Genomic DNA, 25932 nt, shown 5'->3' on the forward strand with positions numbered 1-25932 from the left:
TGGATTGAGACTCCTCTGTTGAGTTAACCTTGTATGATTGTGGGGGAAAGGGGAATGTACGGAAGGGGGGAAAAGAAATCGCCTCCTCTGAGTCTCATCTGCTGGGTGGGGGCAGGAGCAGCTTGGCGTGATCTTCCTGTGCTTTTGTTCGGCGGGGAACAGCCCCTTCCGAGCAGCTCCCGAATTAACAAGCTTGGATGGCAAGAAGAGTCTGAGTCTCCACTCAGATAATGGAGATCTCAGTTAGTGGAGAAAAGGCTGTATATCTCCTTTTGGTTAAATTTAGCAAAACGAAGAGGAGATTTCAAAGTTCTCACGGCCTGGAAGCTCTCTCTTCCTGCCGGGTATGTACGAAAGGCATTCAGCTTCTCCCGAGGCTCTGAGAGTGAATTAACCGCTTTCCATGGGAGGCGGGAGAGGGCTCTGATTGGAGTGCGAAGCAGCAGAGGGAACTTCTTCCCTTCTGATTCCAGAGAAATAAGAGATCTCAATTAATGCTCTGGTGAATTCTGTGAGGTCTTAAAAAACAGAGGACTCGTGGAATCTGTCATAGGAGCATTTTTCTCTCCTCTAACAAGCAATGACAGTCTAATTACTGGAGCTACGAGCAGCTGTCGAGTTCGCCGGAGAGACAGAGGAGCTACATGTGTTGTGCCCAGCCGCCAGCACGGAGCCCTCGCACCAGGCTGAGGCAGCCCCTCGGAAACCTCCCTGATAGTTTGAAGTACTTTGCTTCCCTGCCTTCAAGTCAGAGCCAGAGTTCTGTGACTCCTGGCTGGGAACGGGGGCTCCCACGTTGTGCACAGTCATTGCAGGGCGGCTTAGAGAGTGAGCCCACCCAGCAGCCCTGCATTACCCCGGGGTGCTGCAGGCCCCGAGGCAGCCAGGAGCAGCCTTGGCCAGTAGGCCTGCTGCTCTCTTTCCTCCCCAGTTCTACTTTCTTCCTTCAGATTTATTATTGTATTTTTAATGTATTCACATTTCCCATTTGGATTCAACCTCCTCTGCCTGAGCAAAGCTTGCGTGGAAGGGGGAGAGGAGGGAAGGAATGCTAAACCTCCTCTGGTGAGTGTAATAAAGCAGATGTCCCTGCTGCCAACAGCAGCCTCCTCCAGGAAAGCTGTATGAGTGGGGCCCACTCAGGGACAGCATTCACCTCCCACCTCAAGTTCCCTGTAACTGCTTGGTGTGAGTTTTGTTATTCCTCAGACTCAGATCGAACCTATCTGGACCCCCTTGGGAGGCAGTTTTAAATACCCAGTATGAAACAAGTCCCTCAGATGCCACCCCCAGCAAGTGTGGGAGAGGGATGGACTGTGCTGCGCCCAGGTTCCAGCCAACTGTGTCCCTCAGCTCAGCCCAGCAGGGCCTCGGGTTCCTACCTCTGCTGATAGTGGTGCTCACAGGGAAAACGCGTTCACACCCAGAGCGGTGTGTGCCAGGGGAAAGATGACTTTATTTTCTTTAAAGGTGAATCACAGTTGATGCAGGCTTAATAACGTGAGCTCCTGAGCTAGGATTTCACAATAGAGAGGACAAGTTGGTTTTGTGTTGGTTAGTCTGGAGATGTGCAAATCCCCACCTTCCCTCTCAGTGCTGGAAGCTCTGCCCCCCAGCAGCCTCCTAGTTGTACTGCGAGGTACATCGCAGCCACATGGGCAAGCCAGTGCTGAATGGACCCTCAGCACTGCTACCAGTAGGGACTGAGAGCTGCTAACAGGAACAAAGTCTTTCTCCAGGTCGCAAAGCAGATGTGCACTGTGCACTGCTGTTTATTACAGTACACACTGTTGACAGCCAGTCACAAACATGAGATATTTAAAACAGAGCAAATAACTGCAGAATTTTTTTTTCTCCTCACAGAAACAGGTCGCCTGCGAACAAATCTTTAAAAAGTGTTGTACTTTGCTGCTATAAAAATATTAATGCTAATTTTATCAAAAATCAGGGCTAAAAACGATACTCAGTTCAAGTGCCAAAAGCTCTAAATCACCCATTATCATTAATATAAATTGTTTCGTAAAAAACCTATGACTTTTAAATTTGAACCTGATAAATCTATACAATGTGCAAACTTTATCAAAATGCAACGTTTTGACTAAATGCATTTAAACTGCATTGAGAAAACCATTCTGCATATTCAGGTTAGAACTGAAGTCACTGAGACTTCTGTGATTAGGTTTTCCCCTTGCTTGTCTAAGCCATAACAGATTTGAACAATCCTTCATAGCAGACTAGAAAGAAAGGTAAACTTTTCCATCTTTGGTATTCTTACCTTTAGGGACACTTTAGCCTTTTCTTACTCCATCCTTCATATTAATATTTTGCATGAAAGTAGTTTAACTAATAATTAATGCTGGAAAGGTACATCAACACAATTGTTATTTTTTATAACAAATCTTATAATAGAAACTAAAAATGAGAGCCTACCCCTCTTTCCCGATTCCTTCAATTAGAGAATTGTATCAGTGGATATTGAGAAGAAATCCTAGCTGTACACCAATTTCTGTCCCAGATTAAAGGCTTAATCCTGCAAATCTGTCCTGATAAATATAATCATGACTTCAAGCCTATTCAGGCAAAGATCAGCTGGGGGAAAAAAAAAGCTTTTAACTACAATCCCAATGGCAATATTGAAGCATGACAAGCAGTAAAGTGAATTACAGTACTGACTTACGGTTGCATTTCACCTCATCAAATGACAATGAAAAAAATGTGCTTATCTGATAATTTCAGTTAGTTCTTGTTACAAGAAGTCTCAATTCTTAAATTCTTAGCAAATCTATTCAACAATAATAAAAAACCCAAATGGATGCAAAAACAGTGACCCGCTGAATTCTCATATGTTAAGACTGTACTTTAAAGTGGGAATTCAGATGCCGAAGAAAATCTTCCTTAGATGTTAGAGATGGTGGAAAAACTTCTCGACAGAATTCACATACTCCACGCTGATTCAGTTCAGAGTCTGTATAAGTTTGTGCCAGCAAATCATTGTCCCGAGGCTGCCAAATGAGCTAAAAGAAACAGAAAATGATTACTGCTGTGGTTTATGATGTGAATTACATTATGCTGTGGTACATATTTATATTAAAAATATACCTCCCTCTTTATATTAGGTTTACTTAACGTAAGCCTGGCAGAGGCATTAACTGGAGAAAATTCTCACTTAAAAAAGGCAATATATACATTTTTTTACTCTCCTAAACATACTACCTTTGCAAGTACTTGATATTTTGATATCTATTAATGATAAATGATGCCATGAACAGAGTTCTGTAATATCAGTATGACATAAATTCATTTCTTTAACATCGTATATATATATATATATATATATATTTACTGTAGAAGCCTTAGTACATAAATCTTTAGTACCATTGTTTTTAACCTTAAAATAATTATTTATTGTACAAAGGTTATATGAAATATTTCTATTCTTATTGGTACACATCTAATTTTCAGTTTAACTGCAAAACATCTACAGCAATGTCACATGGTCAAAGTTACTTAATTGCTCTGACTGCCTTTTAGTGTAAGCATGTCTCAGGTAGTCTCAGTGTTGGGATTCTTTCTTCCATGACAGCAATGAACTCAATAGGGCCATTGGAATATTCATCCATACACTCAGGCAAGTCTGCAAGCTATGCTAAAATTGCTTCAGCAGCTGCTGCTGCTCTTGCTACCTGAGTGAGCCAGTTGAAAGCCAGCAAGTCTGTTTGAAGACCATGGGGACATGAGCCTGAGCGTACGCCAGTTATATGGCTTGATAATACCCAGGATTAAGAAATTCATCAAAGCAAAGTCAAAAATTAAGTTTTGCTACTTCAACATTAGCAACAAACCCAAGATAAAATACACAGTTATATTACATGGCCAGGAAAATTAGGTTTTGAATAAACTGAAAAACAAATGCATACTGCTGTGACTGCAGAGCGGACAGAATGGCAGCTAGTTGCTATCAGATCTACATAGGGCTGGAACCTAGAAAAGGAGAGCACCATCCAGTTTTTTAGTTCATCTTTCTTCTCTATTGCTTAAATCACATGTGGAAACGCAAGTAAGAATACTTTAGAAAGTAGTTTCTTATGAAATTCTGAAGTTCTAGCTATCCATTCTAATCCAAGAGTTTTAATTTTCACACATTTATCATGTCAAATACTTAGAATCTGTTGTATCCCCCCCCGCCATGGTAACTCACTGTACAATGAACGTGGCTTTCACAGTGGTTAATCCCTGTATTTAAACCAGCTGCAACTTCCTGGAGTCAATTCCTCATGCTCTCCATATTTAAACAGTGTTTAGCTTATCAGACAGTGGTAGCAGATTTACCATCTTTCATTATGGTCAGCAATCCATATAATTAAATTGGCTAATTAGTAATTAAGTGCAATCACACCACTTCTTTTCAGCTAAAAGAGCCCACTTACTGTACATTGCTGGTGTAAATTGCACATTAAATTTTTCTAGACACAGACATACTCAAACATCCCTCCAGGAATGTGTTTAAAATTACTGTTTTTTAATATCAAATTATGTAAATGGTCATTAAAAATATTATTGTAAAAATAATAGGACACAGTAAGATTTCCAGCCTTGGAACCACCACATAGAAAGAATCCAGCAAAATGCTGAAGCAAGCACTTAACTTTAATTTTTTCCTCTGAGTGTTGTTTAAAATGCTCTTCAGAGCAGAGATTCATTTAAGCAGCTGTTTCATTTCTAAAACAAGACCTAGATTACGATCAATAGACTACTGACTTGATTTCAAATCATGAACATTCTTAGAGATGCTTTTGGCTGAAACAACCCCCGCAAATTGTGAATACTGGTAAACATAATGCATCTCCGTGCAAGTTTCAATTAACAGTAGTCTGTAAAACCCCAGGTCCACTAATATCCATATATCCGTGCTTATTTTAATCTGCTGCTCTTTTCAGTCATTTTCTTTTTTTTTTTTTTTTAAGTTACACCCGAAGAAAACAGTACTGAGTTTTCACATTTAGTATCCACAAAGAAGGAAAGAGCTAAATTTATTACAGCAACTGAGAGCAGTTCCAAGAACTTACTGTTGCCAAATCTACTGCATTTATGGGGTTTTCCATTTTATAAGTTAACATATGTAGTAAATACTTGAAAGTTTTATCTGCACTAGTAAAAAAACAGTCAGGTATCTCATTGCTCCCTGATGGAGATTTACCAGTGGCAGGGATGATGGAACTGGAACAACTCCCTAAAAATGCTGTAAAAATCCCAGGAACAAGTTATTATTCACAGTTTTGTTTTTTTTGTTTTAAATTTAATACAATAAGAAAATACAATAAGAAGACATGTATGCAAGTAACATGAATAAAACCCTACTGTTTTAATCTACACATATATTATCTGTAAATCCAGTTCATTAGGAATTGGAACCAAGTCCCATTCACTAGGAAAAGTACTTTAAGAACTTTTTTGTAGGCAGCTAATTAAAGGTGATGGATGTTGTGAGAGAGAAAGAGATGGATATTTAATCAATTCTAAAGTAATACTGGCTTAGTTCAAACAAATTTCTGGATAAGATGCATTCTGATCTGTATCCTGTATGTTCTATAGTGCTATGTAGATATGACTTATTAACACTGAAATAGTTTCTCATTGCCTTTCCCACCCCCAAAGTTACAATTATTATGTTTTCTCCACAAAGTAAATAACTTATATTTTAAGTGGTGGTTCCAAATGAATTTCTTTATTGCAGAAATAGCAATGATCAAACCAAAGCCTTACTGCTATTCAACCACAATTTTTCTCCACTTTTTTCAAGCTGCATACTCCCCTATCAATTTATAATCACATACCAGCTGTTTCACTGGCTGTAATTTACAATGCAGGGTGCCATCTATTGAAAAAGGAATAGACAGACTAACTAGTAAAAGAACACGCTGTAGAGAAAGTACAGATAAAGAGAAGAGTAACAAGGAATGGAGCGAATGCTTCACAGCTCTGCAGGAATTCTACCAGTAACAAAATAAGTGAACTAATTTGCTTAACTCATTCACAACTTTAACAGAAGACCCAATGAAAAACAAAGCAAAAACAAAAATTAGTAAGTTAGTATAACTGAGATCTCATATGTTACAGACAGGTACCTTAAACACATTTGTAAAAATCAGGCAGCAATAGTTTAAAATAATGGAAACAGTAAACTTTCTGTAATTTAAACTTTCATTCCCAACTGCTTTGCAATGGAAAATTGAACTTAGTCTGGGTAAGTTTTGGTGAAGGAAATCAACATAGCTAGGATGTCCTACAGGTGCTTTCTGAACACTAGTTTTGCATGTCACGCAGTGATAAAATTGAGAGGTAAAGCTCTTTTGCTGCATGTCATTAGGAAAGGACACAAAATTATATCAAAGTAAATAGTGAAAATATTCAAAATCCACCCTCTCAAAATTCCTAAACACCACTATTGGTGTAGATTTGAGCAGCTTTCCTTTCACAAGGTGTGAGAAAAGCCACATAAATACAAGGTCTGCAATTATTATGCGAGCAATTTCAGTAGATACAGAATGCTACACAAAGGAAGCAAAATATTCAGAGACACAATTGATAGAAGCTGCCAAAACATTCTCCTGCTTTACAGCAATTGGGCCTTGCTTTCAGGAACTTCTCTGAACTTCCAGTAGTTAGGACTTAAATTCAAATTACCTACATAGACGTGAATTATTTTAGTCTACTTCCATACATTTGTCAAAAGAAATAATTATGCTTTCCTACCTGACTGCTTAAACTATGACAAACGTATTTTCAGTTGTTGTGGACAGTAGGAATAGGGTTCTGTTTGTAACTCAGATCCAGATAAAATGTAGATCTTTTTTTTTCCCCACAGTGTACATTTATGTTTGGTTTTTTAATTAATTCATTTGTCCTATTCTCTGATGTACACCCAAGACAATTAAAACAACTACACACTCTATTCATCTGAGATAAAGGGTAGAAAGAAAGTGATCTAGGTGCCAACTTAGGATTAATGAAAGCTTTGAAACAAATATAGAAGCACTTAATATCTACACAAACTGAAATTTGGGCATGTATCTATTTAAAGTCTTGTCCTATTTCCCTGGTAAAGCACCTTGTACACGTATTTCAGCATCAGTGAGAAGTACTGACAAAACGTATTGTCTTAAACAGAAGACTGGTGACATACCTCAGAGAATATGTTAATCCAGTCTCAAAGACCTTAGCAATACAGCTGATAGCATCATTACCTTTTTCCAAAGTCTACAGTATTTAGAGAAAGATACCTGATGAGGACCTCTGACGGTTGTTCCAGCAGCTTCTAAAGAAGGGAAAATCACTTCAGGTGCACCTTGGCTTGCGTGTTTAGATATGAACGTGAAAGCGGTGTCTGCTGTTTTCAAGCATGTTTTGTCACGGGTATTTTCTATGGGCATGTTTGCATGATTTGGAGGGTTTGTTTTGTCAACAGTAGTTAAGCTTTGTAAAGCTGAGGTCACGAGATCAACTCCATGAGCTTCAAATGAGTTAGGTTCCAATTTACTGAGGTTAACAGCACGGTCTCTGTGCTCCCGGTTAAAATGATGATCTTGAAGCATGTTTTCAGCTATACCAGAGCAAGGAACTGTTACTTTTTCCTGAGTGCTCTGCAAGAAAGCAGAGTCATTGTCTGTAGGTGGAAACTTGACATTAAATTTAGAAAGTGATTCTACAGAGTTGTTGTCCTCATCTTGGCCCACTCCTCTTGGTGTGATAGATGTGATGCATGATGCACCTCTATTTATATCCTGTATAACCCGAGGCTTAAAAAGCTCTTCTGCTTGTTCATCAGTTTTATCAGTACACTGTATTGGCATGGAAAACTGTATTTCTGCGAAGAAAGAATGAGGAGAACATTAAGAAAAATATCATTATTGAAGGCGTGATATTTTTCCCTAAAAGATTTTTGATTTTCCTTCTTGGCTTTTTAACCTTTGTTTTGTCTCCCTGAAATCGGTTCAAGGTTCAATTTCTCTTTCATAAACACTTGCTCTGACTCAAAACATATCGGAACAGAAACAAAAGAAAGTAATTTTGTTTTAACAATCATATTTCTCTTTGATTTATGGTTACAAACACTTCAATTTAATTGAAATGTACGTTGTCCCATATGCTTAACATATACATGCATGTTCTGATAGAAATAAAAGTTGGAACCAAAAATATTTCATGTAGTGCTGAGAACATTCTAGGCCCCATGAACAAGATTTGAGAACATATTCAGGTACCAAACTCCCAGCAAATTCCAAATTCAGCAATATTTAAACTGAGCAGGGATCATATTTCCCTGTGCTTCAAGAAACTCTTGTTCAGTTTTGGCACTTTGTACATTCATTGCACAAAGATCTTCTGATAGCAGTCATATATAGCAAATGTGAGCCACAGAGGTAATAGAACTCACACAGATTAAATCTTTATGATCTAAAACTTTTTGCACAGTTGAGTTAGGCACATTTTTAAATAAAATAAATGAATTCTGGAATAAACTGCCAAGCACTCGCTCCCCAAACAATAAAATTCTGTAGTGTATGCTTAGAATGTAACAATACAGTTTTGAATTGGAAGTTACAGGCTTCAAAGGCAAACTTAAATTAGAAGCAAGTGCTGGAATCTACACATTTTGCTTCAATGATGTAAATTTGGCAAATATTTTTTGAAATCACTTAAGAATCTGACCTTACTAATAAGCAAAGCTAGTAAGAATACCCATAATAGCCTTCATTATGTTAGATATAAGCATTAGCAGAACTGGATATCCAGGATCTCTTCCATCAGCTGCATAAATCAAGTCTGTCTTTTGTTTTCAGGGAAGTGTTGGGTTAAGCATTTGTCCCATATAACTAAACAATATGTACAAGTCTGCACAAGGAAGTCTAGAAAATCAGTACTCTCACTCTCCTCAATTCAGAAGTTTTCCTGTAACAAATATGAGGCTACAGACATTCATAACAGAAATCTTTTGAACTGACAGCTAAATTCAAAGCAAGCAAATTCTGTATTTCACACAGTACGATAGGATATCACATGCAGTAAGTGCCTGCCTCTCACTCCAAGGGACAAAACAATTATAAGAGTTACTGATGTGACGACTGTCTTTATAGCATGTGAGTTGGAGAATTCGTCATAGAATGCCAAAACTGGCGGTGCGTTTTCTTGGTGAAATACTGAGCACCATGTGAACAGACTTGAAAAAGGCAGATGGTAAACAGTGGAAGTACTTCTATGTATGTGTAATTTACAGTATTTTCAAATATAAAGCAAAGCTTTCAAACAGTTGAATCACAATAAGAGCTTAAGTATGATATTACCAGTTTCAGGTTCTGGCTTTATTTTAAATTTACTCAGTTGGTCTGTTTGTTCTCTGGCTAACGTACATATTCGATGGCACTCTTCTTTCATCTCCTGAAAAATAGTCTCCAGATTCTCCCTGGAAGATTGAAATTGTAAATTAGACCCTCGATCAATTCAGCTTGTTGTGACCTTTATTGTAGTCACACCCACAAACCAGAGAAAAACAATAGCGTAAGCTACTTTTCTTGGATACCTTGTTCTTCAACATATGTATATACATTTCTGTTCTCGGAAAAAAAGCAGGCAGAAAAGGGAAAAACAATCTAGTCAAGGAGCTGTTTAGTCATAATTTATACACACATTCAAGCATAGGGCCTTACTCTGCAAGGACCCAAAGACAATCCAGTCTTTACACTTTTTTTTCAGTTTCCTTAGGTATCACCTTGTGCAAAATACTGCTTTTATTCCATTCTAGGCAAAATATTGTGCTGCTTTTTGTGGGCTTCAGGCTTCGTAGGAGAAGGAAAACACAAGTGTTTGTTACTGCTTCTTCCTTCTCTGTCTACCTCACATCTTGGAGATGTGCTAGCAAACTCATTCCTCTGCTTTTCTACATCATCCAAAATTTAGTTACCTACACTGATTGGCAGACATTGCTCTTCATGCTGATTTGAGACTTTTTTGCTCTAAGGCACCAGACATTATATTATGCATAAATTTCCATTGAGAAATCTTGATAATTCTGCTGAATACTTTATATTTCTAAGCGTAATATCACAGATACTATAAAACTAGCTTTAATAATGAAAATGTTAAGTTTGTGACAGTCTGAATTTTGTATCTTTGTCTCAAAAAAAGCTCAGAGGGGTTGTTTTTCTTTACCTCGATACATTGTTTTCCTTTCTATTGCTTATTCAAACAGCAATCAGGAGCATCACAAGTTGTACACTTACTCCCAATGTGTTTCTCTTTTTGAAGACAAATGTCTACCTGAACCTCATTTCAATAAAGAAACACCTACAGAAGAAGTTAAAGTTCTGACCACTTTTCCGGTGTTTCAATAAAAATAAATGGGAAAATTCTCTTAACGCATTTTTAACCAGAGCATTAAAATATACATATGATTCGATGAACCAATGTTCATTCGCTAGACATTTGTGACAACGTAATCTTTCTACAGAAAAAAAGTAAAAGAAGAATCACAGAATCTTTTAAGATGGAAGAGACCTTTAAAAGTCATCTAGTGCAATTCCTCTGCAATCAGCAAGGACACCTACAGCTCCATCAGGTGCTCAGAGCCTGGTCCTGCCTGACCTTGAGCGTTTCCAAGGATGGAGCATCCACCAGCCATCTGGGCAACCTGTGCCAGCGCCTCACCACCCTTATCATAAAAAAAACCTTCTTCCTTATATCCAGTCAAAATCTCCCCTCTTTTAGTTTAAAACCATCTCCTCTTGTGCTATCACAACAATAAAGAGTCTGTTGCCCTCCTGCTTTTAACCCCTCTTCTTATAGACCGCTCTCAGGTCTCCCCGGACCTTTCTCTTTTCCAGGCTGAACAGCCCCAGCTCTCTTAGCCTGTCCTCATCAGGGAGATGTTCCATCCCTTGGATCATTTCTGTGGCCCTATGGATACATTTTAACAGGTCTACACCTCCCCTGTACTGAGGACTCCACATCTGGACATGTGCTCCAAGTGAGGTCTCACCAGAGCAGAGTAAGGGAGTTATTTGAGATGAAGACAGGAGATGGGAATAAGTTTTTATTCTTTAGATATACATAAATAAGGATGATAAAGTTTTTATCATAGTCTTATTTCCCTCTTCTCATTATGTAGCAGTAATGGTTCAGACTAAAGATCAATCTGGTTCATCTAGAGCATGGTCACAATCAGATGCCTAGGCAAGAGTATAGGACAGCATGAATTCACAACACTTTTTTCCCCAATTCTCTCCAATCGTCATCCTCAAGAATATTATACTTGACATTAGCAAAGGTTGTTAAAAGCGGTGTTATTATCTGTCTTGTGAGAAGCACAAACCTAAGAGCATGGTCAATATTTTTCTCAAAACATTGACTGAAAGAGGAATGCTTCCTTAGGAAATATACTGTTTGCAGATATACCTGGTTTCAAGCCCTCTCATTTAGGATGGATTGGGCCAAAAATTATTTATTCATGCTGACTATCAGACCTCCTGGCAGTGCAGCAGGCTACTCTGCTATGCTGCCATCAGTTAATCCATTACAGCTGCATGTTCCTGTTCTGAAGAAAGCTAATGCTTATCTAAAACCCAGCATTAAGGTTCACTGTAATATCCCATAGTGTCCTGCTGAACCCAGCAGCTATTCTTCTTCTCAGCTTATCTGTACATACTTGCAAAGCTCTTCTGTGAATCTACATAGCTTTATTTCCTTCCAACATCAGCTCTTTGACCTCTTCTGCTCTCATGCCCTGCTGTTCCCCAGTACTTTTTAAGGTACTGTGCAGAAATGATGGAAAACAAGAGGTCATAATTAGTAGCAGAAAAGACAATTGTAAGTAAATTGCAGAAATATTGCAGAAGTATTTACCTTTCAGGCAAAGGTGAAATACCAGAAATCCCTATAGATAATTCAGGCTTATCTGGAACAACTTTCTTATTTTTCACCTTGAAGTAAAACATGAAAGTATGGATCACAGGTTAGCATATTCATTTTGCTCTTTGCCCTGATATGATTAAAATGCCGCAGTACCCTCCATTTAGTCCTTCCAGAAGCACTCAAAACATTCACAAAACAACAAAATAATCTTTTTACTGTTTTTGTGAAATCCCTGTTTTTAGTTTATTTTTTAGCAACTCGGTGTGGTATTCCTCTGCTCACATTTCCTTAAAGGAAACAGGTTCTAAGAATCTTGCTTCATTGTCTGTTTCAATCATATATAAGATTCAGGTTAAGTACTATGTATAAGCTTGTTACTGAGGCACCCAGAAATTCCATCTCTTATTAAAAAAAGCAATCAATTTATTCGCAAAAACAATCAATGAAGACATCAGAAGCGAATTCATCAAGAGTTCTCTTGGGCTTTCAGTTGTTCTTAGCTTTGACTACCACCTTGTGGCTCGTTCTAGTATTACACAGCTTTATGTCAATGCCAGGTATTAAAAGTTTTTACGATAAACAGACATTACAAGCTTCAGTTCCACTAGATCTACATTACCAGATGGCCTGGATATGTTCATATGTGCTCCACATCAGGCTCATAACATGATCATATGTCTGTCAAAATAGCTGGTTTCAGTGATACATTGCTTATAACCACTGACTCGTAGCCTACCTGGTGCTAAAGTGCAACTGTGGTTCCTATTGGCACATTTGAGCTGCTTTATTCCTAACAGCATTGGTTACAAACGTCTGCTGTAAGACAAAAATGCTTGGAAAGTCTGATAGCAACAAGTTACGTGTTGCTGTGCTCATCCTCTTACCTATATTCAATTTAAATTAGCTAGCTAACAGGCATTTACAAGATTACATTTACACCAGCGTCTGCAGTGTAGCTGTCCCCAAACTGTATTTCACTCCAGATGCTATTCTGTAACAAAAATAGAGTGGGGTAAAAGCAAAAAAATCAACTCAATCTTGATGAAAACTCCCAACTGAAGATTATAAAACTCCAGTTTTTACAAATGCTAGTTTAATGATGACAGAACGTAAAAATAACTAACATACAAACCAGTCAATGTACTGAATAGTTCAGAGTTTCCTATGGACTTTACATACTTTAACAATTTCCTAGTAATGACGTAGCGTTGAAATTTAAAATCATTTTCTTAGAATAATTAGTACAAATGTGCTTTAAAAGAGTAGCTTTTTCATTTCATGCTTTTTCATTTCACTTCCACTTGGTTTCTTATCTTACCTCTATTTTGTATGTTGGCATCTGTGTACCCCTTTGGGCGTCATTTAATTCTTTCAATTTGTTTTTCAGAGTTCGTATTTTATCTTCTTGGTTGGAAATAATAGACATAAGCTTCCTTTCCTTTTGACTGTTTCTGTCCTCAAGTTGCTTCAACTTCATGCTCTCATTTTCTAACTGTTCCTAAAAAACAATTTCAGAAATTCCAGTATATTTACTAGAACTGCAGTTTGTGGAATGTCACTATTTAGAAGTCCAGAAAAAGCTAAATTAAGCTTCTCCAACTTAAGTAATGGACAGTCTTATTTACTACAGTATTAATTTTGAACTGATAGTAAGGACCTTATACAGCTAAACATAGATGTATCTGATCATATATAATTAGTCAAAACAACTGAATTTTCTGAATTTATGACAGTCGTATTAATGTTTTTAGTCATTTTACTGCTGAGAGTGCACCTGAAGAATCCCAGACCCCGCAGATAAGAAAGAATTTGGATTTCAGAATGAGGTTCTTTACTAAGAAGGCAGTTGGGCACTGGAACAGGCTCTCCAGAGAAGGAGTCTTCTCTTCCACTGAGCTTTCTGGAGTTCAAGAAGCATATGGACAACACTCTCGGATATACGGTCAGATTTTTGTGTGGTCCTATATGGAGCCAGGAGTTAGACTCAGGATCCTTGTGAGTCCATTCCAATGCAGGATATACTATGTGAGAGTCTGGGGAAAGGAAGAATTCCCCTTGGTCAAGGAGAATCTGGTCAAAGAATGTCTATGCAAACTTGATGCAAACAAATCCATGGGCTCGAATGGGACGCACCCACAAGTGCTGATGGAGCTGGTAGAAGTGATTACCAAGCTGCTCTCTATCACCTTTGAGAAGTCATGGTGAAATGGATATACGCCTGTGAACTGGAGGAAAGTCAGTGTCACTCCCATCTTCAAAAAGGGCAAGAAGAATAAGCAAGAAAACTACAAGCCAGTCAACCTCACCTCCACCTGTGGGAAGGTGATAGAATATCTCCAAGCAAGTGGAAGAAAAGTATGTTATCAAGAATAGTCAATATGAATTCACCAGGGGGAAATCATGCTTTACCAATCTGGTAGCCTTCTATGATGTCATGACTGGCTGAGTAGATAGCAGTGGATGTTTGCGTAGTTAGACTCTGGCAAGGCTTTTGACACTGTCTCCCGTTACATCCCTGTAGGTAAGCCTTGAAAGTGTGGGATAGATGATTGGACAGTGAAGTGGATTAAGAACTGTCTGTCTGGCAGAGCTCAGGGGATTGTGATCAGTAGCACAGAGTCTAGATGGAGGCCTGTAGCTAATGCTGTTTCCCAGCAGTTGGTACTGGGTCTGGTCTTTTTCAGCATCTTGAAATTGATTATCATTCGTTGATGATGTTATAGTAGGTCATCAATGGTCTGTAAAACGCTCATGAAAGGTGAAGAGGTAAGAAGAAAATAAGTGTTCTTTTGAGAAGAATGTTTGTTTTATTTACGAATGGGATCTAAATAGATTGAGGTCATCTGTTTGGAGATTAGATAGGTAAAGGTTAACCTGAACTATAAGATACTGAGATATTATCAGTGAGACAACCGAAATGAGACAATAACAGCCACATAGTGATGGATGTGTGTGCTCATCTATGCACACACATTGGGTGGTTAAGCATGGGCGTGTGCATTTACGTTTGAAACAACAGTTATATGCCAAGTAGCTATTTCTACCTACCTAAATAAAGTCAGAAAAATAGCATTGAAGGCAGTTTCTTCTTTAGTATCAGTTGTGACTTTACACAGTAAACTTAAGGTCAGAGCTTCAATGCAATTCTGGGCTTGCTGGAATCTTAGATATTCAGATTAAACTTCTTCTCAGGGGGTTCAAAACACTGTCTAAAAATAGGCTGTTCCTATCCTAGAAAAAATCCTCTCTCACCACAATTTGCAGATATTACAAATCCATTTACTCAAACATCTTTGAAGTGCCAAGGTATTTCTGCTTTAGGTATTGCAAACTTCCTAATTCCTGAGGCTGAAGGACCCTTCCTTCCACACTTTCCATCTTTGGAGGAATATATAGAACTTAAAGGACAAATCAAACACTTTCTACAGTCTTCTATGTAGAATCTGTGTACTGCATCGTAGTAGGTAAGAATCCAGGGAAGCGTGTGAATCAAACAGCAGCAAAAGAGGACAAAATAAGAAAGATTTTTGTTCTGAAAAGAACAAGGTATCTGAAGACTTTAGGTCAACAAATCCTAAAGAACATAAAGGCACAGAAAGTTCAGAGCATGTGAAGGAAATATCTGATGAATGAGAAAAGACAATCATCTTTATCAATTTGGGAAAAAAAAATAGGTCCTGTTAAGAGGAGATGGAGGCATGCATAGAAGTATTTTCAAGAGATCTGAAAATACTTTGAAGAAAGTTAAAGCAGAGCCAAAAGCTGGATGCTGTTTTACAACTATATACTTCGCAAGTCTGAAAAACATTACGCAGCATGAGAATAAAAATCAAATCATAGCAGCTAAAAAGAGGACTTCAGGATTGGTTTGTGTATGAAAGAAACATGCAAGCATATAGCAGCTCAGCTCATGACCTGTTGACTTAATACATCAAGTCACAGTAAAATATGAACAGGGAGGGCTACACTGTTATTCTTCTACCTGAGTAACACAAACTAAATCAGAAATAGTTACCAGGAGGTACCAGGGAGTGCTATGATCATCTAAGACAACACTAAATAAACACAAGGTATGGGATGAGGAACTGATTTTTGCTGTTCTAGTAATAGGAGGGCAGTAATATTCCATGGTGGGAGTTCACAAGCACCAAATCCACGGAGCCATTGTTTGGTCCCTGAGTTCCCAAATATTCCCTGGTCAAATTCAATTTCCATTAAATATGAAACAAAAACAAAAACAAAACAAAACAAACAAAAAAGCAAAAAACCAAAAAACAATGACACACAGATTCTCTGGTATTTTCCTTTGAAACTAAGCTGCTTGTAAACCCAAACACCTTGGATAAAGCTTACGTCAAACACAACACTTACAATCATACAATCACAGAGTCACTCAGGTAGGAAAAGGCCTTAAAGATCATAGAGTCCAACCATAACCCAACCATACTACCCTAACTGACAACCCTTCACTAAATCATGTCCCTAAGCACCACATCCAAATGGTTTTTAAACACATCTAGGGATGGTGACTCAACCACCTCCCTGGACAGTCTATTGAAGTGCTTAACAACCCTTTCTGTAAAGAAGTTTTTTTCATGATATCCAACCTAAATTAAGTTGCACCATTAAAGGTGCAACTTAGGGCCATTTCCCCTCATCCTGCCACCAGTGAGAAAAGACCAGTCCCGCTCTCACTATAAGGACCCTTCAGATACTGGAAGAGAGCAATAAGGTCTTCTCTCAATCTCCTTTTCCCCAGACTAAACAGCCCCAGTTCCTTCAGTCTCACCCTTCAACAACTCTCTTAATGTCAGTAAATTAACTTTCACTGAACCTATGATACAGCATCTATCTGCACACAGCATTTATCCATTTGAAACTATTACAGCTCCAAAAAATGCAGATTTTCAAAAGCTTCTGGACAGCCAGGAACATTGCAGTAACAGCCAGTAGTTTTCTTCCATTTCTTCCATATTCTCCTATAGGCAGCAGGGACAAGATTTAAGAGATGAAGAAAAGCTATATGGGAATCAGTGTTAGAAGAGCCTTTCAACATGTTTCAATGAAGATATATCAGATTTAAATCATTATTTTTGTGCAACTTCAGGATATTATGACAGGAGAAAAGACTGGAGATTGCTTCTGAGGATCTCTTAGTAATACAAGCCTTCACAGCTTGATCATCTTACAGTTTCTAATACTGTCAGAGTTTGGATATTGCAAACAACGTGGTAACATTATAAAGTATGTTAAGCTTTAGGTTAATGCCATGACAGGTATGTCATGTAGGTGATACCTCCTGCTCATTTAAGTGCTTGGTTGCAGAACGTATCTTTTAAGATCGCTTGTATTAGCACATAGCAAAGTGGTTATTTTCGTATTATGAAAAGACCAACTCTTCAAACTACAACACTTCTTTTGGGGAGGTTTATCTCACAGAATACTGAAGCTGGAAGGGACCTCAAAAGCTTCTGCAAATCTACATAATAACCAAAGCAGAAGTCATTCATGATGTCTGACCAGGTCTTGAATTCCACCAAGGATGGAGGAACAACCTTTCTTGATAACCTTTTCCAATGCCTGTCTGTCCTCATGGTGAAAAGTTTTCCCTTATGTTCAGTTTGAACCTTTCACATTTCAAATGCCTATTATCTCTATTCCTCTTGCCATGCACAACAGTGAAGATAATCTCTATGGAGAAGTATTAGCTTTCTCTAAAGCCACCTCTCCGTGCTGAACAAACCTAGTTTATGCATTGTGCATACCATGATTTCTTAAATCACAAAGCAGGGTCTAATTAATGCTACAAAATGCAACCTATCACTAAGCTAAATGCATAGTCTTGTTAGCTACCTAAAAATCTTACAGTACAGCTTTCTTTGCATCAAAGACAGAAAACAGTGACACTGGAGGAGCTGATACTGACTATGAGATTGAAGTAGTAGTTGCTCTTAGACATCTAAGTCATTTTAATCCCACAATTTTGAGCACAAAGAAGACTACCACACATTGCCATACTTTTTATTATGCTAACAGCCTGCAAGACAAACATTTATTGCAGAATTTATGTGCATCAGTCATTCCCAATACACAATTGCTTCCCTTTTTTTGTGCAAAAGGAAATTCTGATAATCAAGCTCAGTGTAGCATTTAAAACTAAATGTTCTGATCAAGGAAAATATGAACATGAGTGTGTCTTTTTACCACATATATTGACTCTCGTTTCCTGATTTATGGACACTGTAAAGACTCTGATGTCTGACTCTACTAAAAATAGCACACTAAATTAATACAACTAAATAAATTTATCTTCCAAGAAGTTGCCCAGTTTTCCCTTGAAACATGAAGCTCTACTGGCTGACTGCTTACCACATGAAGAATTTATCTATCTCCTCTTTTTATTTATTTATTTATTTATTTGTGTGTGAACCTGGCCCATAATAATTATTAGTATTTATACTTCATTTGTTCAGGAAGACAGGGACTGTGTCTGACATAAGTGCACATGGGCTACATATATAAGTTTATTTTGCACGGAGTTTTATCAGAAATCTTACCAGTAGTGGCACAGATGAACCAAAATCCAGATGAAATGGCTGAGAGGCAACTGTAATAACCGACTAAACCAAAATGCAGACAATTACAAATAACATATTCCATTAAGAAAATAGCACCTGAAACAATGACTCCTGACTCTCATGCACTGACTGTAATGTACTGTATACATCGCATAATTTCTCAGTGTTTTCCCATGTGAGAAGAATAGATAACACAGCTCTCATTTTCAGTCATTATACAACTAAGCTGCTAAGTGAAGCCACTGTCTTGCAGTGCTCAGAAACAAGAACAGATGCTTAGTTCAACTAACTAAGGGCAAAACAGTCAGGCACTTCAGTTAAGGATGTTGTCTTGGAAGAACACTTCAAAGACACCTGTTCCTTAGGTTCTCACTGTATAATCACAGAACAAATGCAATCTTATGCTCAGTACACTGCAGATGACCATACCTTTAAGAGTCTTTCTCTTCGCTTTGCTACATTCAGTTTTTCAGAGAGCTGGCTAAAAGACAGGTTGGAGGTTTCGATGTCTTCATGCCTCAGAATGTAGGGATGCACATTACCTTAAAATAAAAAGCAGCTCATTGTCACCGTATCTTCCCCCAGTCAGCTCCTAAGTACATGCAAAAACTAAAATTTGCTAGGCTTATCTTCTCCATTTTCTTTGAGAAAATCTTCATATTAAACAAGCAAAATAAACCCAATTGTGTGCTTAAAGACAATGTGAGACTAATTTAGCAATAAGGAATGCACAAGTATTCTTAAAAATAAAAGCCAACCACTTTGCTAGAATTTATGAAAACCGGGAGTGTTAGGCGAGTGCGAATAAATATTTAATGAGCATGGCAGATTAACACATGGTTACAATGACTCTTTTCTATTATTTTTGTAATACTGCAAAACTGTAGAAAATTATCAATCAACGGCTATTTGATCTGAAAGAGAAATATCTGCTTACAGACCTTTTAGTTGTCCAATAAAATCAGCGTTACAAGACTTCCTGATGTAAAAGACATGTAACTACAGCATTCATATCTAGAACAACCTACAGGCTAAACTTATTAGCAGACAGCCGCAGAGTTAATACACAACGCTTTAATCTAGTGAATGATTTGAACCCGTATTTTCCTAACTCTTTTTTTTTAGTTCAGTGTGAGCAGGTTCTACATTTAAAGAAAATCTCACCATTTCTTGAAGAGGATACAGAAGCGTTGCATTTTATAAATAGATTTTGAAACAGCACATTTGCGTTAACTTTCACGTTCGCAGAAAAGCAGGATAGTGCTTTGAAAGATATATATTGTGAAAGCTGAAGCCACAAAGTCAAAACTATTCATCATTGCAACACAGAATAGAAAGAAATAATGTGCAGACTAGAGTACGTACCTCTATTAGCATTCAGAGCAGCTAACTGTGAATTCAGTTTTGCAATAATGCTGTTTTGAAGCTCTATCTGTTCCTGCTGTTCACATATTTGCTGCATGTAGTTCTCTGTCTGCAAATATAATTTAATTAGCATTAATCTTATTTTGTTTTGACTAGGGGTCTCCTACTTAGCATATAAAAAACAGCTCTGATTTTTAAAGATGATTGTAGTTGTGGACCTCTACATGAAAAACCAAATGCAACCACCTTTGGCAAGTCTGTACTCTTGAAACTTCACTGACTAGAAAAGATACAATAGTAATTAAGTACTAATTTTCAGTAACTGTTTCAACTACAGCAGTTATAAAGGACGAGGCAAGTTCAGTCTAGAAGTCTTCATTCACAGCCACAGAACACATCAGGTTTAAAGTTAGAATTATTCTACTTATTTCTTCAAAATGCTGGTCAGTTACCTTGTCCATACAAAGGTATAACTTTCTTCCTCTGTGTTTTCTAACAAATTGTATAAAAACAGCCTTTGAATAAGATGATTTTAAATTAAAACAACATTTCTTATTCCATACAATGGATACTTTGTAAGTAACAAGCTGCCTACCTATATACATTCTTTAAATGTAGTAGATTTGTTTTTCTAATCTGAAAAATAGAAGGGAAAAATAGAAGCAAAAAAAGTGGCCAATCAGCCCTATTCTTTATCTAATTGTAGTTGTGCTATCTCCAGGTCTTAAAGACCCTAATAATCAGATCATACAGAGCCTAATAAGGCTACTTACATTTCAGTGAAGTGTATAAATGTTATTAGACAGCCAGTTAATTGAACAAACGGCCAGGCAGCAGGAAGATGCTACTAATCAAAAACTACTATTTGGTTAGCACACCCCTAATGTTGCAGTTACAGCAGCACTAAGACAAGTGAGAAAACTTGTGAAATCCCAGCAAGAAAGCTTACAGGGTTGCACTGATTTTTTCCAGAATTAAGAATATGCCTATCAATGAACAGGTCAACACCTAGCACAAAAACAGGTACGTTTTCACTTCTGTTTATAATTAGTCCAAACTGATTTCTAATTCTCTAATCTCAGTCGCATTTGAATTTCACACTCCTCTACTGCCCAATGTGCTCGTCTGTGAAGTAGGCAGGAATAAACCTAGAAACAAAATTTATTTTAAAAGGTTGGTTAGTAGTTGTACTATCAGAGTTTATATTAAAAAAAAAAAAAAAAAAAAGTGATCAAAGAGCAGTACACTCCAGCAGCTACAAGAGACCTCATGAAGCAGAAAAATCACTGAGAACCAAATTGAAAATGTACAACAGCAATGTCTTGTCAACACTTCTGTACAGAGCACAGACATGACAGCTAAAACAGACAGAAGAGAAGATGCTTTTGACAGCCAGTGTGCACAAATTATTCCTTGAGTCAGATGGCAGCAACAAGTTACCAACTAGAAGATCTGCATGACAACCAACCATCCATCTGTATCAAACACCATCTGGCCGAGATGACTCTGGCTTCTGTGTGCTTGACATGGCTCCCAGCTCTAGAGACTGGCAAAACAAGTGGCCTATTGGTAACTTAAGTAGTAAACTGTTAACAACAGAATGGTGGACAATCCAACAATGTGTGAAGGCCACACAATGAACAGAGGAATTTACTAGAACAAGGCATTGTGCAAAGATAATTCAAAATCCTTGAGTTTGGCTTTAAAAAACCTGAAAATCAACACAAAACAAAAATACTCCAATTCTTCCTGAAAAGATACCTCCATTCTCTTCCGAAGTTATGGAATACAACTACTGAAAGTTTGACTAAAGCAAAAATTTGGCCTAGTTGGTAATTTGTTATGAAAGGCTTTTGGTTTTTATTTCAAAACCAGAGAAAACATGAAGGGAAATACTGCAAACATTTACTTCTCTTAACAGTGATGATCTCACACACTTGTCTAACTTTCTTAGAGAAAGGCAATCTCCTGACCTTGTATTCAGAGCCTTGTTTCTTGGGCAGAAATTTCTCTCGTGCATTTTTAGATGCCCTAGAAGCATTACCTTGACTGTTTTTCTTTAAAGTAATCGATTTTCCAGCGCTTAATACATCGGAGTCTTTAAGCTATTCACAATAATAACTCAAAAAACCACTTTTAAGTAAAGCAAATTAAACTTCAAAATGCACTTCATTAAAGATGGGTAACCTGCATATACTTCATCGCAGTTTACACCGATCCTTCTTCAAAACAGAAAATTCTTTTCTCACCTTTAATGTTTCAGGGCAAAAAAAAAAACAAAAAAAAAAAAACTGAAACCCACCTACTACATTCACACCTTAATGAGCTGCTCCACAGCTTAGTGGCCTGGTCTCATAACTGCAATTCTCAACTCCAATGCACTGAAGTGTGAGTAGCTGAAGTGAAACTGAAATTTGTATGTACCACAATCCTCGACTGAAAGAATTGCTTTACAGACACAACTGAGAACCCATCACATACTTTTTGCTGTAGTTCTTTCACAGCCTGGTCCCTATCCATGCATGCTTGTCGATAGGCTTCATAAGCTTTGTTAAGTTGCTCTCCAATGTTTTTGTCCATAACTCCCAATGTTGTTTCATCACTGAAAGGATAGTTGAGTTAGGAGATCTGAAAAGTAATCAGAAGGAAAAAGATAGAAAGCCAAGAAAAAGAAGTATGTAACTAAAAATACACATAACATCACTCTTTTCATTATTAGATTCAAGTAATACGTGCAGTAATCTTGAGCATTAGCTCACAAAACAGATAGAACTATGGCTCTGCTCAACTCAACATTTTAATTCTATGTTCAGGGCTATGTTCAATCATAAGCTAAATAAAAGCAGATTAACAATGAATCAAATTCCGAACATACAGACTTAAAATTGATGCAAATTACCAGTTACCTGATTTGACAACATTTCAAACAGCTTCATGTTTACCCAATTGTAAAACAACAGATACCATTTAAACAAGCCAGAACAGAACACAGCTTTTCGCATTAAACATTTTAAATATAAGAATTCTATAATAGCAGGTCACGTCAACCAATCCTACTCTTTGACACACTTGAGAATGGCAAAACACTCAACACCAAAAGTTGAATAAAATAAATTTTATCTAAAAAAACCAAAGTATTCCCAGCCAATAAAAGTTAGCAAGGAGTTTTTTCCTTGTTACTATCAACTTTTTATAGTTGAGAGCAATTTTATTGTTAGCTCCTGAAACTAAAGCTCACGGTCACTGAGGCATAACAGAACAATACTGACTGGTTACAGACTTCAATTTTAAGACAGAATGAACTTTGGAAACACAGATTCTTTGCTTCTATAATAACAGATTACATAAATTTTAAGATTTCAGATTAAAATTTATGATAATGTAAGTACAGTAGAGGATAATGAGGGAGGTCTCAAATAAAAGAAAAAAGGGCCAATATTATGGGGGGAGGAGGGGAAGGAAAAAAAAAAGCAATCCACAGCTCCTCACTTCCTCTCCTAGATAAATATTAGCATGGTTACCTCACAGTGCAAAGAATGGACAGCCACTATCATCTATCACTGTCTTCTGGGTTCATGAAAAAAAACACAGACTCTTAGGGATAGTGGAGCTGTCAAGAAAATACAGCAAGAAGGGTATGAGGATAACAAGGATAATCTTGGTCAGCTCTAAGTCTTGTTCATTTTTTTCTTGCTCTTGATTATATTTAATGCAGCAAAGTGGTTTTACTTTCCTAGAAGGTGCAATTGCCTACTATACAGATGTTGTACCCTTTGGTCCTGTTAGCTTTACCCCTAAGATATGTGCATACTTCAAAAGCAACTGTATCCCAATTGTATCTCAAGATGGCTGTACTTTATTAATAGTAAAGTGAATTCTTTAACAGCTAGGAAGCATTTAGGGCCTTTTCATACAAGAAGTATTACAACAGTGTATGGGCTTCAATCCAGAGTACTCACAGTTCATAGAAAATGAAGGTATTCATTTCATTCATGGAAATTCAAATCTCAGTTTGGAAAAAACAATGCTTAAAACTGATACGTAACTTCCAGCCTTCTACTGACTGACTGAATTGATGGAGGCTGGGAATGTTAACAAACATTCCTACTCTTATCTAGACTGCTGGTACCAGGAAGGTGTTTTGGCTGTTATTTGAATGCAGGTCAGCTTCATGGACCACTTCAAATTACATGGTACCACAAATACCTGTGTCAGTAGAAGGTCGCCAACATAAGGCAGGAAACATCAGCAAAAGACAGATAGAATTCCCGTTTTTATCCACAGCACTGGCTTCAAAATTGTAACATAAAATCCTGGTTATATAATGGTGACAAAAGCCTGCACTACCACAGAAAACAATACTCCGCCTTCCCCCACATCAGGCCATGCATTTTTGCCATCTATCTGTACCACGTCAGCATTTCTATGCTGCACGGTTGAGCTTTGCCAGAGAACAAGCACCCTGCTACCTCTAAGGAAATAAATAAGCAAACAGGATGAGGCTGCTGGAGCACCACTACCAACACAAGGAAGCAGTGGGAACATGAGATGAGCTGTGGGCAGGACTGCTGCACTCTGGAGTCTAGATTTAGATTGGATTAAACAGCTCTGTAGTTGCACCCTGACCTGCCTGCTGCTGGAATAAATAGGTAACGTGAGAAGCAGAAATATCCAAAAATCCTGAACATTTGAAAAAATGGCTCCTTTTTCTGCTTCTCCTTCATAGGCATTGATATTTAGCAGGAAATGTGCCACTTGTTCCTTGTAATTTTCTCTGCTCCCTCCATTCAGTTAGGAGGAAAAGACCACCAAAATATCCCCTCTATTTTATCCAAGGTTAGTTATGTTGCATCCATCTAGCAAATGGAACACATGCAACTCAAAGCTGACAACCCCAACCTTTCATATTCATTAGATTCTGAAGACCCCAGGTTGGATGTGGCTCTGAGCAGCCTGGTCTGGTGGTTGGCGACCCTACACATGGTTGGGGGGTTGAAACTAGATGGCCATTGTGTCTCTTTTCAGCCCAGGCCATCCCATGATTCTTTGATTCTTTCACCACTATTAACAGCTTTATGGAGTCAGAGCAGAAGCAGCAATACAGAATGCTGGACAAAATTAGGGAGATTAATACCAGAGTCTGTGTGATAAGGGAGTCCTGTAAACGTGAGTAACTGAGTGTTGTGCTGCCAGCTCCATGGCAACAAGAGCATGAATTCCAGCTCTGAGGAAAGTCTTGAACGCTGGAAAACAACTGGGTAGTGCAAATAGCGTAAGACAAAGCTGTGTGTAAACAAACTCAGGGAAACCTGCAGAAACTCTTCAAATCCTTGCTTCCAGCAACACACTTTTCACTCATACAGGTAGGGAAAGCCAGGATGAATTTTCCACAGCTCCAATGCCAAAATACCTTGACACAAAGATCAGCAACGTTCTGCTGCACACACGTGAAACCCCAGCAGCGCAGAGCACTGCACACACGCTGAGTTTCCATAGTGCCTCACAAAACACCTTCCATTCTGAAAAATAAAGTTTAAGCTAATTATGTGCATATAGGCTCTCATTCATAATGTACATGCCTACCTCTCGTAGGTTCACGTGAGAACATAGATGCCATCCAGAAACAAGTACTTCTCTACGTATTTCTATATTCAAAACAGTTGTGTTTTTTTTTTACCCCAATGGAAATATCTATAAAAGTTACACTGGCGACGCCGATTACCGGAGACCTGGGCTGTCCCACCGCCTCCGGCCGGCACTCAGCTCAGCCGCACGCTTCTGCCCACCCCTCTGCTCGCCGCCCCGTTGTTTCCGCGGCCCTCCCAGCAGCGAGGCCGCCCGGGCTCCGGCCCCCGTTCCGCTCCCGAGCCGGGCGGAACCGGCGTCCCCAGGAGCGGGCGGCGGAAGCGCGGAGGGACGAGGGCAGGACGGGCGGGGAAGGCCCGCAGCCGGGTGCCACGGCACGCAGCCCAGCCCCGAGACCGAGCGCCCGCCGCTCCCCCGGCTTTAAAAACGACTCAGACTTACGAGCGCCTCGCGGAGCCCGCGGCCGCTCCCGACACAGGGCGCTGGGTCCCGCCGGAGC

General features: G+C 38.4%; 1 protein-coding gene across 14 annotated transcripts; it reads right to left on the reverse strand.

Annotated features, from left to right (window-relative positions):
• Positions 1-1754: 1754 nt before the first annotated feature.
• Positions 1755-25932, reverse strand: TANK (TRAF family member associated NFKB activator). 14 transcript variants are annotated; one of them, XM_032446019.2, is made up of 10 exons: positions 25875-25932; positions 23369-23457; positions 22329-22475; positions 19848-19956; positions 18912-19024; positions 13223-13402; positions 11896-11972; positions 9342-9460; positions 7281-7864; positions 1755-3014 (listed from the first exon to the last, which is right to left on the reverse strand). In XM_032446019.2, the coding sequence occupies exons 3-10, from the start codon at positions 22425-22427 to the stop codon at positions 2847-2849; spliced, it is 1449 nt and encodes a 482-aa protein (XP_032301910.1). In that variant the 5' UTR covers positions 22428-22475; positions 23369-23457; positions 25875-25932; the 3' UTR covers positions 1755-2846. The 14 variants fall into 14 exon arrangements, with proteins under 14 accessions (XP_032301910.1, XP_015724615.1, XP_085409147.1 ...); XM_015869129.3 differs by lacking the exon at positions 23369-23457 and adding an exon at positions 25258-25366; XM_085553021.1 differs by lacking the exon at positions 23369-23457 and adding an exon at positions 25431-25492 and having other exon boundaries at positions 22329-22449.

The sequence above is a fragment of the Coturnix japonica genome, chromosome 7, assembly GCF_054131305.1.
Source record: "Coturnix japonica strain WE chromosome 7, WE-NBRP24, whole genome shotgun sequence".
NCBI classification, from domain to species: Eukaryota; Metazoa; Chordata; class Aves; order Galliformes; family Phasianidae; genus Coturnix; species Coturnix japonica.

Bases quoted from the DNA above. Each gene is read 5' to 3' on its own strand.
- TANK (XM_015869130.3), bottom strand. From the start codon at position 22,427: ATGGACAAAAACATTGGAGAGCAACTTAACAAAGCTTATGAAGCCTAT. The intron at 19,025-19,847 runs GTACGTACTCTA...TTTTATTTTAAG, and splicing joins TGCTCTGAATGCTAATAGAG to GTAATGTGCATCCCTACATT. The intron at 9,461-11,895 runs GTAAATACTTCT...TCAATCTTCCAG, and splicing joins ATTTCACCTTTGCCTGAAAG to GGAGAATCTGGAGACTATTT.